General features: G+C 40.0%; 1 protein-coding gene and 1 pseudogene across 1 annotated transcript; one reads left to right on the forward strand and one right to left on the reverse strand.

The window, feature by feature from the left end:
• Positions 1-6,454: 6,454 nt before the first annotated feature.
• LOC149110872 (uncharacterized) lies at positions 6,455-8,965 on the forward strand (annotated as a pseudogene).
• A 2,362-nt stretch (positions 8,966-11,327) lies between these two features.
• LOC149110873 (uncharacterized) lies at positions 11,328-14,064 on the reverse strand. The gene is made up of 2 exons (XM_089291758.1): positions 13,826-14,064; positions 11,328-11,851 (listed from the first exon to the last, which is right to left on the reverse strand). Exon 2 carries the CDS (start codon positions 11,826-11,828, stop codon positions 11,367-11,369), a length of 462 nt encoding a protein of 153 aa, XP_089147884.1. The 5' UTR covers positions 11,829-11,851; positions 13,826-14,064; the 3' UTR covers positions 11,328-11,366.
• Positions 14,065-17,500: the final 3,436 nt, after the last annotated feature.

Raw genomic sequence — 17,500 nt, forward strand, 5'->3', positions numbered from 1 at the left:
AAGCCTATCCAAAGTCTATCATCCGAGATAGGGAGTTTGTTGACTCAAGAAAAGTCCTGGAAGGGAAGGCCAGGAAACTGCGAGAGCAAGGTAAAGGAGAGCGACCCGGCGTCGACAAAACCTGGATCGCACCGGATCGGACCGGATCGGATCACGGATCGGATCACGGACCGGATCACGGATCGGATCACGGATCGGATCACGGATCGGATCACAGAAAAAAAAAACCAAAGTTTTAAAGAAAAAAAAATCAAAAACAAAAATCAAACCGTTTATAAGATAATAATAAATAAAAAATAAAAGTGGAAAACTAAAATATGTTAAATGAAAATAAGAATCTCGAATTTGACGCAATGACATCTTAATTACAGAGAATGACAAGAGGTCATTTAAAAAGCCACATAAGCGCCTAATTTACGACGAATTTAAATTGTAATGAACAGGCAGATGTAGGTATATTTGAAAGTTAGTTGGCTCGAAGCTTGCGTGAACCTCCCTTTCTCGTTTTTGAAATTGTTATCAGTGGCTAATTCTCGGCTACATTTTCGTGTCAGATGTGAGCGTTACAGCTGGCGTTACAGTTAATGAGAAAACTTACGTACGAAAGCTTAAGGACATGACTTGCTTTGAAGGAGCTAGGTCACGATTTGCACATCTTGAAAAAACTAGCCTAGTTTTTCAAGTTCGTCATTTGCAATCCCCGTTAATCTTTGCCATCCTTAACGATCCTCATTCCGTTTTGATTTGTTCATGCCTCTAAAGTGTTTTCTATCCTAGAACAAGATCATTTTAAGGTTTTATTCTATTTAAAGGCAACTCTTTACGACCCTAAAAATAACTCTAAAAATCGTGACGTAACTCCTAAAATGTTGTTTATTCTCGGGTTGCGTTATCGTTCACACTATCGATGTTATTCCCAGAATTTTTTTAAAAGAGCTATATTTCCTTGAAATACAAATGGTTTGTTTCGTTTTATTTCAGTGCGAAATATCGTATTCCAAACTCACATCTTGTAAAAGTATAGACTTGTCTCAAAAACGGAAATTGTTTGAAATCATCGGGTGTTTAATTTTTTAGTGTTTTTAGTTTTTGTGTTTCTATTCATACGTTTGTCCTATTATTACCATACTGACTCGTTTTATGACAGTTTACCTTTGATGCAAGTGAATACACGAAATATCATTTATCTGAACTGCGGAGAAAGATATGAAGACATGATTGATCATCGCAATCAAAACCAAACAGCCTGAAAAAAATTCATCTGTGACCAGCTCCCAGTTGGTTTGATATTATAAAAGAATAAAGGAATATCACACCTGAATGAAATAAAACGTTCTGCTCACAGTAGTCACTCTAGTGCAATTTGCTCAACAAAATTTTGAATTTTTTTCCTTGATCCGATCCGTGATCCGATCCGTGATCCGGTCCGGTCCGATCCAGGTTTTGTCGACGCCGAAAGCGACCAAACCGATCCAGAAGTTTGACAAAAGAAGAGGAAGAAGTCCTCAGGCAGAACGGCCAGCTTGGAGGAGGCACTCCACAAGCTCTACTTAATATCATGTGGTGGCTGCTCACTCTGCACTTTGGCCTACGGGGGGCGACAAGAACACCACCAAATGAAAGTTCAAGATTTCGCTTAACAACGCGACGACGAAGGAAACGAATTTCTAACTTTTGCCGAAGGTCCAACTTAGACAAGACAGGGAGAACCTAGCGCGAAAACCAGACTAGTCACCTCCAAAACGTTTGCCAGAGGGAATGAGAAAACGTGCCCCGTCATGTTGTTCAAACGATATCTGGAGAAGCGACCAAGCGAAATGAAGAAAAGCGGTCCGTTTTTACCTCACTGTCATCTACAAGTAGTGTAGCGGCTAACAGCTTCAATTGTTCATTTAGTGATACAAGCATGAAATTTGGCAGGAACATTCTCAATTGTCTATTCTTTTATTCTAGTCGATTAGCCACCTGAAATTCGCATTAACAAGAGTTTTTTTCAAAATGGCTAAAAATGGGAACGATGTGATAAAATAGCGGCCATTTTAAGTAATATCCTTACTTCCAACTCATCTTGAAGCAAAATTTGAGCAGTTTATTACTCCATGATTACAACGTTTCACTGCTAGCATCCTTTAGATACAATTGACTATTCCATACATCTTTCAGTTTCTGAAAATGGCCAAACAATTCTAAAGAATTCTTTCTTCAACAGGCGCTCATGATCTCATAGTACTGTTATATACAGGTTACATTATTTGCCTATCCAGTATTCAGTACGGTAATTCAATACGCCCAGAAGTTTCTTAGCTGGGTAATTCCCAAACAATTCTTTTTTAAATACTTTTTTAAATGTTTCAAATACACAAGTTACATTACATGCCTACTTCAAGCGAATTCTGATATTCAAGACAGCAATTCATTACGCCCAGCAGTTTCTAGCTGGCTAATTCAAAAACAGCTTTTCAAACAAGCTTTTGATTTCGTAACAGTGTCAAATAGTGCTGCTATACAATTTAAATTGCATGCCTACTATAGTCGATGACCAGGCGGAGCTACTTTTCACACAAGCAGCTACACAAAGCTGTACAGTTCAGCCCAGAAGGAAGACATTTGCACCTTCCACAACAGTCCTTCCTGCAGCCACATCTGGTTAGTTCTCGACAACTTGCAGCAACTGATGGAATGTCAGTCCAAAGTATCTGCCACGTGTCACCTCGCCTACTCCACCCCAATCAGCTGGACTTTTTGTGACAGGTCGAGGGAGAGTGGCTTGACCCCAGCTAATTCTTCCTTGGTAGGCAGCATGCTCTGAATGTAGCCTGAGGGCAGACTGAGGTGGTATTGCATCATACGGCCTCTGTTTGCGAGCGAAGAAATTCAGTCTTCAATCGTTCACACTTGTATCTGCACTGGACCTGTCATACATGACCACTACAAACTGCTCTAGACTCTGCAGATCAGCGTCGTCAAGAGATGTCACACAATGACTGAGTTTGGTGAAGGTGGTCGAGACCCCTTTACACTCATTCCATGTTTGCCATGCAGACTTCTTTCCTTAGCCACGGAAAGCAGACACAGTGTCGGATCACGTGAAAGAATGGGAGTCCACTGGCTTTCTCTGGACCGATTGTGTTTACCAGTTCATGCATTGGAATCAATCGGAAATTTCCTCCTTGGCCAAATGCAATCCACACTTTTTCAAGACCAGGCTCGTTTAAGGATTTCTTGACAGACATGGCAATAACTACCACATCGATCCGTGTCGTTTGCCTTAATTATTAAAGCCTTACTGCCGTCCATTGCCGCATCTCATGCGTGCACAAAAATAAGTGGGTCTGCCTCTTTGTGCATACATGGTGCTAAATCTTCTAACGCAATTACGCGATTGCAACAGGCGTATTCCAAGCACGGCATGTCTGCTTCGGACAACCGATCTGCAAGAAAATGGAAAAGTTCAGTCTTGTTGTTGTTATCTCTCAGAAAGCTTGTCCAATTTTGGGGAGTCTTGCTGGTCGGTGTAACCCTTCTTCGTATCCCTTTGCCCCTTTTGGATCGTGCCTCTACTTTCAGGCTGGACTCCTTATACACATCAAACACAATGTCAACCCTTTGGTACTTGGTAGAATATGGTCTAACTCTTGGAAGGATGTCCTCATTGGCGTAGTCATCAAATGTCTTTGATGTACGTGGGGGCTGGGAGTTGACAAGAGCTCAGTAATCCATCCATGATGATTGCATCTGCCTCTGGTTCTGTGTTTGGCATCAAAGTCTTAAACTCAAGTATCTAAACCAATTGCGATTTCTGACATGTGTGAAGTTTCTCACTGTCACTGAGGAAAGCTGGAGCTGACTGGTTTTCGTGCTGGAAGAAATCATGCAAATCACACTGTCTGCTTTAACATGAAATGAAAAGTTGGGAAAATAGGTGACAGTCCTCTTTCAGTGTCCTCTCCTTGGAACTGGCGGCACTGGAAATTTCCTCTTGCTTGAAGAAAGTGATCTCGTCTTTCTATTTGATAAAACAAGGTGTGCTCATCTTTCTTCAGTCCTTCAATGAAGGATTAGAACTGATCTTTGCCTCTGCCATAGTGAGTTGCAACAAGTCTTTAATTAGCCGGATCGGCAATGTCCTTAGCTTTTTGTCTTACACAAGGAGGTCTGCAGACTCTTATTCAAAAGGATTGCCCATTTATTTAAATACTGTGAATAGCTTTTCCACTTTCTCAGACTGCTATTTGAGCACTTCCGCCTTGTTCGTGATGTTTGCTACTGATTGTTGTATCTTAAGTTTCCGCAACCTCTTCGTAGCGAGCGACTAGGCGGCTCACCGCTGGTCCAGCTATCATCCACCTCCAGAGTGCTGTAGGGTCCTCTGTCAAGCCTATCGCTTCTCCATCATCCTTGATGACTGCATTGTTTTGTTCGTGGGCTTGGTCGATTGCAATTGACGAGAATTCTTTGCAAGATTTTTGCTACTTCTGGATGTTGTTGATCGATGGTCATCATATCTCTGAGGTGAATTTAAAGCCACCACGCATAATTCACATTGTTGTTTGCAAAGAAATAGGGCAAAAGTTCTGCCAGCTTCTCACGATACAGGCAAAAGTTGGCTTCTCTAAATGAACGAACCAATGTTAGATTGGTTAGCTCTAGAGCTAAAACGAAATGCGAACTGTGGACTTTCGAGTCTTTGTTTCTTACACCACTCTTCGAAATCAAGAACACCTTGTGGACTTTAAGATGTATCTCTGCTATAGCTATTATATGCAGCTTGCCGCTGCTTGTATAGACAACATGCTGTGATATGATGTGCTTGACGAGATCTGGTAATACTTGAGGCTGACAGATAAGATTCTGAAGTACCAGATGAGGCAACTCCTGCCTCAACAAGAGCACTTGTCTAACCACTGTCCTGAAGTAAAGACTCTATCAATTTCAGAGCAGCCATTTCTATGTGAAGACCTATATTTGAGATGAATCGTCTGAAAGGTTTAAAGGGCAAAAACCTTTAAAACATATGTCAACCTTTTGACCCAAGCACAAGTAATATATGAGGGTTAAAACTAAAATCTATTATCGAAATAACCTAAGTACAAAATTCTAAAATACTTACAGACATGTTCCGCTGGCCATGATAAAGGCTGCTCCTTCTGCGACTCTTGATAGCCTGCGGACATTTTTGCCAGCAGCCAACGTTTTCTACTCAGCTATAGTATTTTTTTAGTTTCTTTGCTCGACAATGAACTTTTGTACTGCAACATCATCAACTTCTCCTGTATAAGACTGCGAATTAACTCTATACCTAGAGTTAATGGCGGCCATGTTGAGATAAAGACCACCTATTTAGTAAATTGTTAAAAAAAAAGTGTTATACCGCCAAATTTGAAGTGGCTAATCGATCAGAAAGAAAGAATACTTAATTTAAAACATTTCTGTGAAATTTCATCCTTGTATCACTAAGTGAACAATTTTGCCAAAAAAATTATGTTAGCCGCTACACTAAAGCCAGTTTCAAGCGTTTGGTACAAGAAAACAACAATGGGAAAGAACACCATAAACACAATCATGAAAAAAACTCACCTCTGCAGGATCTGTGTCCCGAGAAGAATTTGACCAACCACAGTGCAAGAAAAACCGTGGTAAAGAAGCTGAAAAGTTGTGGTATTCCGAAGTGTGAAATAAAGAATATCACAGGCCACGCATCCGCCAACGGGCTTGACGATTACGACTCGAGAGACGAACGAGAGCAGCAGATCATTTCACGAGCTGTTGACAACACTGGTCCTGTTCCTTCAAGAGGCGCTTTAAGACAAGTTTATCCAGCAAATTCCACTGCATCTTTGTGTGCTCCTGGCCATGTTTACAATTTCAGTCACTGCAGCGTCACCTTGAACATCGCCGGGAGTGATGCCGTTTAGAAGAGCACAAATGATCTAAGGCGAGGATACAGGCAAGCGTATCTTCATCGAAGAATCAGATTCTGAGTTATCTGAAAGCGTTTTGAATGTTTTAACTTTGTTTCAAAAAGCACTAACTTTATATTTTCAAAGCTGAAAGTTTGTTAGCAGGCCTGGTTGTCAATGTCCTGGTACTAGTATCTTTGTGCAAAAATAAATTTTCATTCAGCTAATTCGTGCGTTTATGGTGATTGATGCTTTGTCAACATTAAATGGCTTCCTATGACTGATTACTCAAAAGCGCATTCAGAAATTCAGTATTTTCCCCTCTATTTCATTAACAAGTAATCGCAATGGGTCCTCGTAAAATTAAGGATTAATATCACTTGTGTTTTCAAAAGTTGCTGAAATTGCCCGAGTCGCGCAGCATTTCATGCACTAAACAATCGAACCTACTATTTGCGTGACATTGCATATGTAATTACGAAGTATGTTAATCTTGAGCGAATTTTCTGACAGTTTATCTTTTTGCATTGGAACTTGAAAATGGTGTCACGATGTTCTTTCTTATCGGTAATTAAAAAGATATGTATATATTTGTAAATTGGTTACTTGAGACATTTTTTCTCGCCAATAAATTGAATTGTTATGGTTCTCTTTCATTCTTTCATGTCAATCATTTCAAGGGGGCGGTAGAGCATAAACAATGGTGTGACTACAGGCGGATTTTTTTCGTCTCGCGCTTCGCGCTCATGGTCGCTCTCCGCGCTCGTGTATCGTGTTTCGCTCTCTGCCATGCTAATCCGCTCTCTGCCCTGCTAATTGGCGGGAAGGAGAAAAATCTGCAACTGACTTTGCATCCTTCACAAGGTCAGCAAAATTTGTTTTCCATGCGATTGTCCACTTCACTATCTTCACTGGTATCATTTTCGGAGTTTCGAGCATGTTTGGCTGAAAATAATACGGCTCAATAGTTGCAATTGCCAGATTTCATACCGTGGGGGACTAAAACTAGTTAAGCATTTGCCAGACGGAAGTGGAGGAAAAACAATGGCAGTGGAAGCGAAAAATTTCAGTGTAGAAGGAGTCAAAAAAGTACTTCATGAAAATGATTCTCTTGAATCCTTCGACAGCCAAACATTGGCGAAATTTTGTCAAGAGCTGCAAATTAAAACATCTGGAACGAAGAAGGAACTGATAAAACGACTGCTTCCACTAAAAGACGAAGACTTATTTGACAGGAGGGTAAACAGCATTTGTAAAGAGTACAAATTTTCAACAGCTCTTTCAAGGGAGTATATTCCACCACCTACAGCCGGATGGAAGTGCGACACTTTGCTTTTCTCGAAAGTTCAAAAGGAAGCCATCAAAAAATACCAATCATGGAAACGGCAAGGAATGATCGGGCAGTTTCGCAAGGCTCAAAGAATGTTCTCTGAGAAGAATGAGAACTATAAAGGCTTTCAAGGATGGCAACAAACTGTTCGTCAAATCAACCATTTTGAAAAGTTTTTCATCGGAAGTAACTCGGACAGCTACCCTCCTTTTCGTCGACAACATTCCTCTTAAGGGTTTTTGCGAGTGCCCAGTAGGGAAATGTGGTCTTTGTTGTCATGTCATTGTAACACTTCTTCAGCTCGAGCATTTGACACATTTTACCAAGCTCTTTTTGTCGTTGACATGTACTCAGAAATTACAGAAATGGCACCGACCAACAAAAGATAGCAAATCAAAAATCACGACTGCTTGTCATATTCGGTTAAAATATTTTAGGAACGCGATATCAGCAATGCAAGTGCTTAATACGCAAAGAAAACAGAAAAAGAAAGTTGCTACTTCATAGTGAAAGGTTGACTCTTGCAGAGACCAAAGTGACTGGCTCAAGAGAGACGTTTCACAAATGAGCTCTAAAGTATCAGGTGGAATATCAAAGTGTAATGTGGACGTATCAAGTCATTTTCTTCAGACATTGCAAAAATATGGAATCAAACAATCTGGGTTGTATTCCCACCTATCATACAGAAGTGCTTATTTAAGTGAAATTATACACAAAGAGCATGACTATGCAAAGTAAACTCCCACTAATGATGAACGTATGCTTAAACCAACATTTACAGCAGAGAGTGAAGATATCTGGCACCACGCATTGCTTTCTTCAGATATGCCAACAGATCAAACAAAGATATTAGCACTAATCATTACACTTCTACAGACTCTGTCTGTGATGAAAATTTCTTTTGTCCCGAAAAAACTCAAACATTGCTAAATTTGCTAACAGAGTCACAGGATGAGATCATAACCGTCAAGATCCCAGAGTTAAATGTAGTCAAACCCAGTTTGAGAAACAACCAGTACATTGATGTGACTCAGGGTACCCCAGAGTGGCTAGCAACCCGTGTAGGAGTAATTACTGCCAGTAAATTGCCATCTCTATTGGGATTCTGTGGAAACAGGGAATTTGATTCATCATGGTTTTGTATTCATAATAAAGTAGATGAACGCATCTGCAGACCAAAGAAATTTAAGGACTTTCAAAGAGGCAACAGCTATGAAAAGGAAGCTCTTCAGAGTTTCTCTGAACTCACTGGTGACTTAAATTATTCACCTTAATTTATTCTTATTAAGCAGACGTTTTTATCATTATTGGAATGGGGAACATGCAGAGCAAGGAATAAGTCACTTAAATATTCCATCCAATAATGTCATTGATAATATCAGATACATATCTGTCAAGCTTATTGATGAGCTCATTAAAACTTAATGTTCCCTTGCCTGCTAACAAGAAGAGAGGGCAAAAAAGGGGAAGTGCATTACCAATATCTGGAGAAAAATTTAAAATCCACATTTCTATTAATATTTCTTGTATTATATTATAACGTAAAGGTTCTCCTGTGTCAAGCTTTGGATAATTCAGACACCCCAGTCATCCAAACTATGGAGCTAGTCAGGATGGTGATAAAAAGTTTCCAAATGTGTTGCACTGGAGGACAGATAACTTTCTTACAGTCCTATCTCCCAGAAAAGAAATGCCCTATTTTTTTTTTCATAAAAAGAAACAATCTGTTGATTGATGTTATGAAAGGAATTACAGATCATATTCTTAAGCATGAGGTTGTTACTGAGTGGCATTATGAATAGCCACCTCACTGGGCTGGGAAAGCAGCTTTTGGGTAATGTACCTAACTTTGACTCATTGCGCAGTTTTAGGTCGTAGGTAAACTGTATGGCAAAACAGGTACAAAAAGTTGTGTTCAGATAAACAAATTCATTCAATCAATTTAATGGATGAACAATGAAGTAATGATGTCCTGTTACTGTCCTGTTGGACTGTCAATACATTCTGAGACTGTGAATACAAATTCATTTGGTGGACAATTTTTCTATACAACTGTTCAGAACACTTTACACAGCGATGTTATTTATCTCTTTGGTCCAACAGGTTTCTTTACCATGTTAACAATACGTGCAAAGATTTGAAAGCGATAACCTAATGAATCAATTCTAATACTTGGCCAGCACCAGTTCAATATTTGCCAGTCTCTAGCCCTACCAATATAATTCTCGATATATATTCTGAGAGTCGAAATATCAAAATTCTTAACAATTTCTGTCTCATCAAACTGTGAATTAAATTTCATGGGGGGCCTTTTATGCAGAAGACTCCTCTGATGGCAAGAATCTGTTATGTTAAACCCTTTGTCAGTCATGACAGTCTTGCCTTTACGGACATAATCTAGTACTTGTGACTGTTCGGTTATGTCTGAGTCACTTATACTTCCAGGATATGCATCTGTACAATGGATAAGGAACCCAGCTGTCACTGTCCATACACATATCTTTCCTGTTGTATGGTTCTTGTAACTTGAGAATGTAATATTGTTCAAATCATAATTCTCAGACTGAGAAATCCAAACTACTGTTGCATCACCAATGACTGCAGTATCACTGTACTCTGCCTGTACAAAGTCTTTTGGCATATATTTCTCCACAAATCCAGGAAGTGGAGTCATTTCAATGTACTCAAAAATACTACTCAGAAACACACACCAGCCAACAAAGATCCTGGACATTGTTGATGAACTGGTGTCAGTCATCCAAGCTATCAACCCAAAGTGCAATGCATGTCTGCAAATTGTTAAAAAACGCAGGAGTTCTGTTTTCTTGTCTAGTGTCCTGAGATGTGATGAATTTTCACTGTCTTTGAAGTCTGGATAAATTGTTGTGTTCAGGAAAGGTTCTACACATTCAAAAAGACAATCAAATTCAGTTTTTGTTACACCAGTCATAAAAAAAATGTTATGGGGGAATTGCTGGAGCGATTCATAATTAAACTCTTTCATTTCCATTGCCATTTTCATTGCAGCAAGCTGTTGTTGATAATACAGTGAATTATCACTCAGTTCTGTTTGCAGTTTTGTAAGCTCCTGTTGCAAACTATAAATACACCTCCTTTTCTCTTCTAGCTCTTTCGTCAGGGTTTCAACTTGGCACTTTAAGGCGACATTTTCCTCATGAAGTTTCTCCGATGAAATTCGTCTCTTTTTAACCGGAGGCGAAGGAAGTGGCGTCCTGCTCGTAGGCGCTTTTCTGGGAGTACGGTTCACATTAGACGACGCAGAAGACAGCAATCTCCTTGCAGACGTAAGTTTTCGTTTCAGCTCGACAGTTAGTTTCTAGGAGTACTACTACGCTAATTTTTCAGCATACTCCGACGTACAAATTACGTCTGGTAATTGGTCTTTAGATTTTCTTCCTGTGGTCCAGTGGGCACTGCAAGTTACAAGTTTCTACCAGTTTACAGTCTCGTTCATATGACCTTTTGTGTAGGCCTTTCGCAGTTCAGGGTCGGACGGTATAACGTGTAATTAGTAACACCTTTTGTACGAAAATTTTTCTTACATAAAGCACTGGCACAGTTCCAGTGCCATCCAGTGTGCCTTCTCATTATTATATCTAATGGCGGCACTTCCGTCCGGAAAAGAACGATACTCGATTCCAGCTCCCTAACGTATGAAATCTGGCAGTAACCTAGAGTGGTAGTTTAAATCTCTTAGACGGAATGACGTCACGAAAAACGTGGCCTGGCTGCTGAGTACTATTCAAAATGGCTGCAACGATGTCGAATTTTGGGCTTACGAATTTCGTAAGGAAAACCTGCAGTTTAGAGGCTGAAACTTCGGTGAGTGGCTAAACTTAGTGTGAGGTTTCTATTAGCGTTGAGAAAAAAATGAACGTTTTGGGAATGATCTTCTCCTTTAATGAGAAAAAATGTAAACAATGACCCCAGTAAAGGTTCACCTATTCTTTAAGAAAGTTCTTCTTCAATGTCGACAACACTTCTCTTTCAATGTTGACAGTGATACACCCCAATAAGGTGAAATTTCATGAGAAAATATGTTGAACTAACGAGAAGGACCGTTTGACGCAAAACCATACGCGAATTCATTACTTTAATCAACGAGTTTTCGAGTCTTACACAACAGTAACCCATGCATATACAAAAAATAACACGGCTGAGACTCCAGCTTTACTGGCAGAAGACGAGCTTCTGGTGCATCCACCACCGGGACAATCTAGCGTGCAGTCTTCGGCATCACACTTGAGGTTGCATCCCCCACCGTTGCAGATTAGATGGCAATCTTTTACGCCAGCTAGACAGGTCATGGTGCATCCACCTCCAGCACAACTGAGCCTACACTTTTTAGAATCACATTTACTGTCGCAGCCTCCACCAGTGCAAAGTTGATCACAATATTTGAGGTTCTGTGAGCAGGTCATGTCGCATCCTCCTCTGACGCACTTAAGCGAACATTCTTCAGCACTACACGCAATAATGCATCCAAGGCCGCCGGTGCAGGTTGCGTTGCTGGCAGAGGACAGCGTGATCCCGATAAGCATAAGTGGCAACAGAGTGATGAGCAGTGGCAGCCCCATTCCTCCAAGAGTAACTGACAAATCTACGATATAAATATCATAACATTTTTAGTTTATTCAATATACGTAGTATGCTTTAGATGAGGTAACTGTTATAGTTTTGTTTGAATGAGACTGGAGGCTAAATGAAACGTTAGGTTTTCGAGTTAGCCTCCAGCCTAGTCATGTCTAATTGTAGGACAGGAGAGATGAAGGAAGAATTTATAGTTTACACTTTTGCTTTTGGGAGAACAACAACAACAACAACAACAACAACAACAACAACAACAACAAACAGAAATTAACGAATTCGGGTATTGGTTTGACAGTAAATCAGTTTTACTATTATTTACTGAAGCAAATCAAGTCGACTAATAAAAAGCTCACTACGCACTCTACAAACATAAACCACATTAGAGGATGTCGCACCAGTTGAGAAAAATACGCTAGAAGCTTTTCGCACAATACCCAGCTAAAGAGAGATTGTCCGGGGATAACAGGAGTCAAGTCACTGCAGAGAGTGATTCGAACGCCATTGTCTAAGGAGTTGGCAAGTCCATGGGGATAACAATTACTCAAGACAATATTTCCACAATCAAAACGCTCCACTTAAGATTATAGTAAAGTTCAGATGTAAGGAATCGATTTTACTCTAACGGAAAAAAACTAGCCAGCAAGAAAGCGAAAGACTCAGATCTCGACTTGAATACCAACAGCAACATCCAAAAAAAAAAAATGGCTGCTAACATAATGGCTTAGAGCACTGTAGGTAGAAACGCTACAGAAATCGATGTCACAGTTTGAATGCACAGGTTTTAATCATGGTGCGCATAAGCGCGAGAGTGAATAAGCGTAATTATGGGTGTGTGCGATTCAACTGAAAAATAAACGAGACAAAATACTAAAGTACAAAAATATAACGACAAAAACTGATAACGGAGTAAATTAAACTTACAAACTGTGGCGACTGTTCAACAGGATAAACTCTTCGACTAATACTTCAAAGCTCACAACAGTGAAATGCAACCAAGAAAACGCGGTAGAAACCAGTAAAACGTATCTGCCAGCGGCTAACAAGCACTGACGAAAATGAATACAAAACCGTACATAACGATGATCGCTTAAGTATTAATGAGTGGGTTACATAATCCCCAGGGGTAACAGGGAAGTGTGAAAACTCAGACGCAAAGAAAATTCCAGTTGCTACAAGCACTGTCATCTGTTGGCATGGACAGTCAACACCAGAGGATTAAACACACTTCGCCAAGTTGTTAAAGTAGAGCCCACTTCTGAATCTCGGGGGGAAAATAATAACAATGTGTGTCTGAATAGTGTCAATTGTCGGAGATTAGAATGAGCGTGGTCAAAGATTTCAAACGCTTCTGTCTCTTATAGATCCTTTAGGTTTCCAAGAAACAGAAAAGTAAAGAGTTTGAACTTCGTTTTAATTTTAAAGCTTGATTTTCACTAGTAAGGAAACCACAGAGTCCGTGCAAACAATGAAAGTTAGAAAGAGCCGCGGAATGTGCAGGTTTCGCAGTGTTTCCATAGCCGTCTAGTACTTAATTCTGCTTGTGAGTGCTTTGCGGAAAATCAAGCTTTACAGCTTTATGCCATTGACTTTTTGAGGGGCATCGTACCAAGACCATGACTTGTTAAGCCTTCAATACGTCTAGATTGCAACAAAAGGTAACAAACAAGGCATATAACTTACTCAAGTGACGAAAGATTCGTTGCGGACTGCACTAGTGACAATTTTGAGAGCATATTTGAAATTTAAAAGCTATTTAAACTGTAAATATGATGTTAATAGTGAATTCCAGTGAAATCGCCAGCTCATTGATCTATTAACTAGGCCGCTATTTTCCAACACTCTTACATTGAGCAGCAGAGTGTATAAACGGCCGAGAAGTTAAAAAGCCGGCAAAATGTTTCGCACAACCGAAATTTAAAGTTATAACACATGTACCTTTACGATGTAACTGAATAATAGAAGTACAAACAAATTGCTGCGTTACCTTTCCAAGCTGATAAAAGCCAAAGCGAAATTTTCAATCAGTACGCCGAAACCTTGTGACGAAGTGGCAGGCTTATCACGTAATAAATTACTCGTTTTTTTGCACCGTCATTCTGGAAAACAACCTTTAAATAGACCAATTTCGATATATTAAAATTCAACCTAACACAATAGACCTCAGCACGAGGCCCTGGGGAATAAACCCCACAAACTCTGTAGTTATTCCCCAGAGCCTCGCACTGAGGTCTATTGTGTTAGGCTGAATTTTAATATATCGAAATTGGTCTATAATGCTGCACGACTAGTATAAATGTATTTATGCTCGTTGCGTTCTCTTCGTTGGTATTTTTGGTTACGTAATGCGTAACACATTTGGGCGGGTTTTTCGGAGTCTTTTGTTTGTCGTATTATGTCGTGTCTTATGTATGCATGTCGACTGAAAATATTTTAAGAACGCCTGCTAGCACGTGAATTCAAACAGTTGACAAGTCAGATGAACATCCAGCGAATATTCTAGATTATTTTTTCTCAAGCATCTTAGCGGGCCGGAATCCTAAATCCTCGAATTTGATTGGCTAATCATACGCACGTGACCGGTCCAGCTTTTTACGATACGGCCCACGGGCCGGTTTTTTTCCCGCTGCCTAATTTTCGCTCCTAAAATTTAGCGGTAATCGTCAATCTTTTGCCTTTTTACACATCCATCGACGATTAATCAACACAAGTTTATCTCTGTTCACTTTAAAATGGCAAGGAAAGTCACTCTAAGTAAATTCAATTGAGTGTTTTGAAGTTGTGAGAGTTTGCTTAATTGTTTGTAGCTTGGCGCTGTAATGGCGCGTAATCCTGTATTTCTCTCGCCGTAAAATTTGAGTCAATTTCAGTCGAGTTTACCCCTCTGATCGTTGCTGTATTTAGAAGAATTTCTGTGGAATACACTTAACGAATTTCCTCGCTTTCTGCTATGCAATTTACGGTAGAAAAGTGACGAAGTGATTTTAAACGCAACGACTGACAGAAATTGTTTTTGTAGTAAAAGTTCAAACTTCGCACGAAATTTCACACCGCAAAAACAATTTTGGAGAACTCAACTGGTGAAATAAATGCAACTAACACAAAGTAGTCCGAAAAAAATCTGTTTTTTAATACATCTTTCTTTGTTCACTATCTGAGTTACTCGCTCGTTGCCAATATTTTTTACAAATCGTTAGTAGACGGCGCGCAAGCCGATTCAATGACAAGAGTTGCGTAAACAAACCCATTTGTAATCTGTAAAACCAATTTACTGCAGGAAAAAAAAAATAAACATGTTATTTGCCGGCTTACGGGCAGGCCTCGGGCAGCATTTTCAAGCCCGAGCTCACAGTTTTTCACCATACGGACCGACCGTAAGCCGGCAAATAACATATATATATCAGTAGAATCCGACTGATGTAACAAGTTTCGCGTGCACGTGACATTTTTTTGAATAAGTACTTTCAATTTTACTCTTTTGAGAATTAGTATGTGAGTTAGTTCGTGAAGTTCGGAAAGGAAGTTTCGCAAGAAAGTTCAGAGAATTTCGAAGCGAACGTGGATTGAGACGTAATGCGTAGAAACCCGTATTAAGGCTTAGGAAATAGCACGACGCTGTGAAACTCTGAGGCAAAAAGTCAAGATTAAAACGTGGAGTTTTCATATTATCTAAATACGCTCATCACGAATTCATCTTCACTTTAGGACAGTTCAGTGACTAGCTGTTCTAGCCTCGTTTTTTTCAGGAGGGACCACTTGGACCCTCACGACGCGGGTTTTGTTCTGGGACCCCCTCGATCCAGTTTTGTCGTTTATTTTGTTTTTCTTGTCGTTTTCTATTTGCTTCAGTTACCTTTAATTTTTTCCTGTTTTTCCTCGCCAGATGTTCTAGCAGCAGCTGCTGAGAATTGTGGCACACAGTGTTGCAAGAAGCTCTTGTTCTCTGCTTTTAATGCAAGAGCTGACAGTACCGTTATTACTAATTGCAGATCTTTTTGTAAGTTTAAGGCTTGGTGTTCAAATCACACTAGGGACTCCTCGTTTCTCCCCGCTACACCCATTACAGTTTCCTTATACCTCAATCATTTGCTCGAATTGTCGCTCAGTGGTTCGACTATTCACAGCGCCCTTTATGCAATTAATTGGGTTCATAAATTAGCAGGTTTTGAAGATGTGAATCTTTGCGACAAGTTTCTTGTTAAATCGATTGCTGAGGCGTCAAGTCGTATTCCTCGTGGGCCTGTTAAAAAGGCGGAGCCCATTACCCCGGAAATCATAGGCTTGATTTTTAAGCACGGGGGCAGTAAAAATTTGCTTGAAGTTAGGTTTGTCTGCATGTGTGTACTTGCCTATGCGGGTTTTTTCCGTATTTCTGAGCTTTTATGTATTAGAAGGTCTAACATTCTCACTGAAGACTCGTAAGATTCAAGTTGTGGAAGTCAGCAATGCTGATAAGTACAGGGAGGGTTCCTGGGTGTATATTGCCAAAACTGGGAAGTTCACATGCCCGTCAGTACTTACCTTAATAAATATTTAGAGGTGGCCAGGATTCCTCCGTTTTCGCAAGGCTATATTTTCAGATCCCTTGGGTGTGATAAGCGTTCTAAGAATAACGTGCTCTTTTCTAAGTACCTCTCGCCCGGGAGAGCGCCAGAAATTCTCAAGGAAAAATTAGAAGCTATTGGAGTTGACTCTTGTGGATTTAGTAATCACAGCTTTAGGTCCGGCGGAGCTACAGCAGCTGCAAATCTGAATGTTCCAGCTCGTCTCTTTAAAGTTCATGGCAGTTGGAAGTCTGACTCAGCTAAGGATGAATATGTTCGTGATACTGAGTCGACTCGCGGCTCTTTGTGCCGATGAATATAGGGATATAAGTCTGTCATTTTAACGTCGAATACTATGGGCACTGCTGTACCTATTCCTCCTTTACAATAAATTCATTGTTATTGTACCACATTGGTGTGTTTTATGAGTGTGAGTTTAGAGCATAAATAAGTTATTTTGGGTACGCAGTTTAGAAAATAAGTTGTGTTAGTTATAATTATTCATAACAAAGTCACGAAATCAACTTCAACAAACTCAAGCTCATTTCTGTACTATTACTGCAATCGCATTAACAAACGTTTATAGTTAACAACAGTCGAAAATCGAAATCATGCTCCACAAGATGGAAGTGTGAGTGGTTGAAAAATAAAGAATTTGTTCTTTGTTTTAATTTTAAAGCCTGGGTTTCAGTTTTAAGGAAACCACCAGAGTCCATGCAATCACTTGGAGCCGGCTACGAGAAGGAACATTTGAAGGTTACGCAGTGTTTCCATTGGCGTCTTGTTCTTAATTCCGCTTGTGAGTGCTTTGCGGAAAACCAAGCTTTACGGCTTCGTGCCATTAACTTTTTTTTCGGGGCATCGTGCCAAGACCAAAACTTGTTAACCTTACAATACGTCTAGCTAACAAACAAGGTGGGTGTGATAATAGGTTTTTGGCCTGGGAAAACCTGAGGGAACTGTCTTGCTGCGGGGATACCGGGACATGATCTGTTACCAGAGGCATCAACAACACTCGGAACCTGAGTCCAACGGTAGCGTTTTAATCCAAGAACGTCACCAAAGAATATTTTACAAGGCACGACTATTAAAGCCGAAAACACGATTATAAAGGATTA

The sequence above is a fragment of the Orbicella faveolata genome, unplaced genomic scaffold, assembly GCF_042242905.1.
Source record: "Orbicella faveolata isolate gen_17 unplaced genomic scaffold, um_ofav_v1 contig_24, whole genome shotgun sequence".
Lineage (NCBI taxonomy): Eukaryota > Metazoa > Cnidaria > Anthozoa > Scleractinia > Merulinidae > Orbicella > Orbicella faveolata.

What these genes read in the sequence shown, in the direction of transcription:
- LOC149110873 (XM_089291758.1), bottom strand. Translation starts at nt 11,828, where the DNA reads ATGGGGCTGCCACTGCTCATCACTCTGTTGCCACTTATGCTTATCGGG.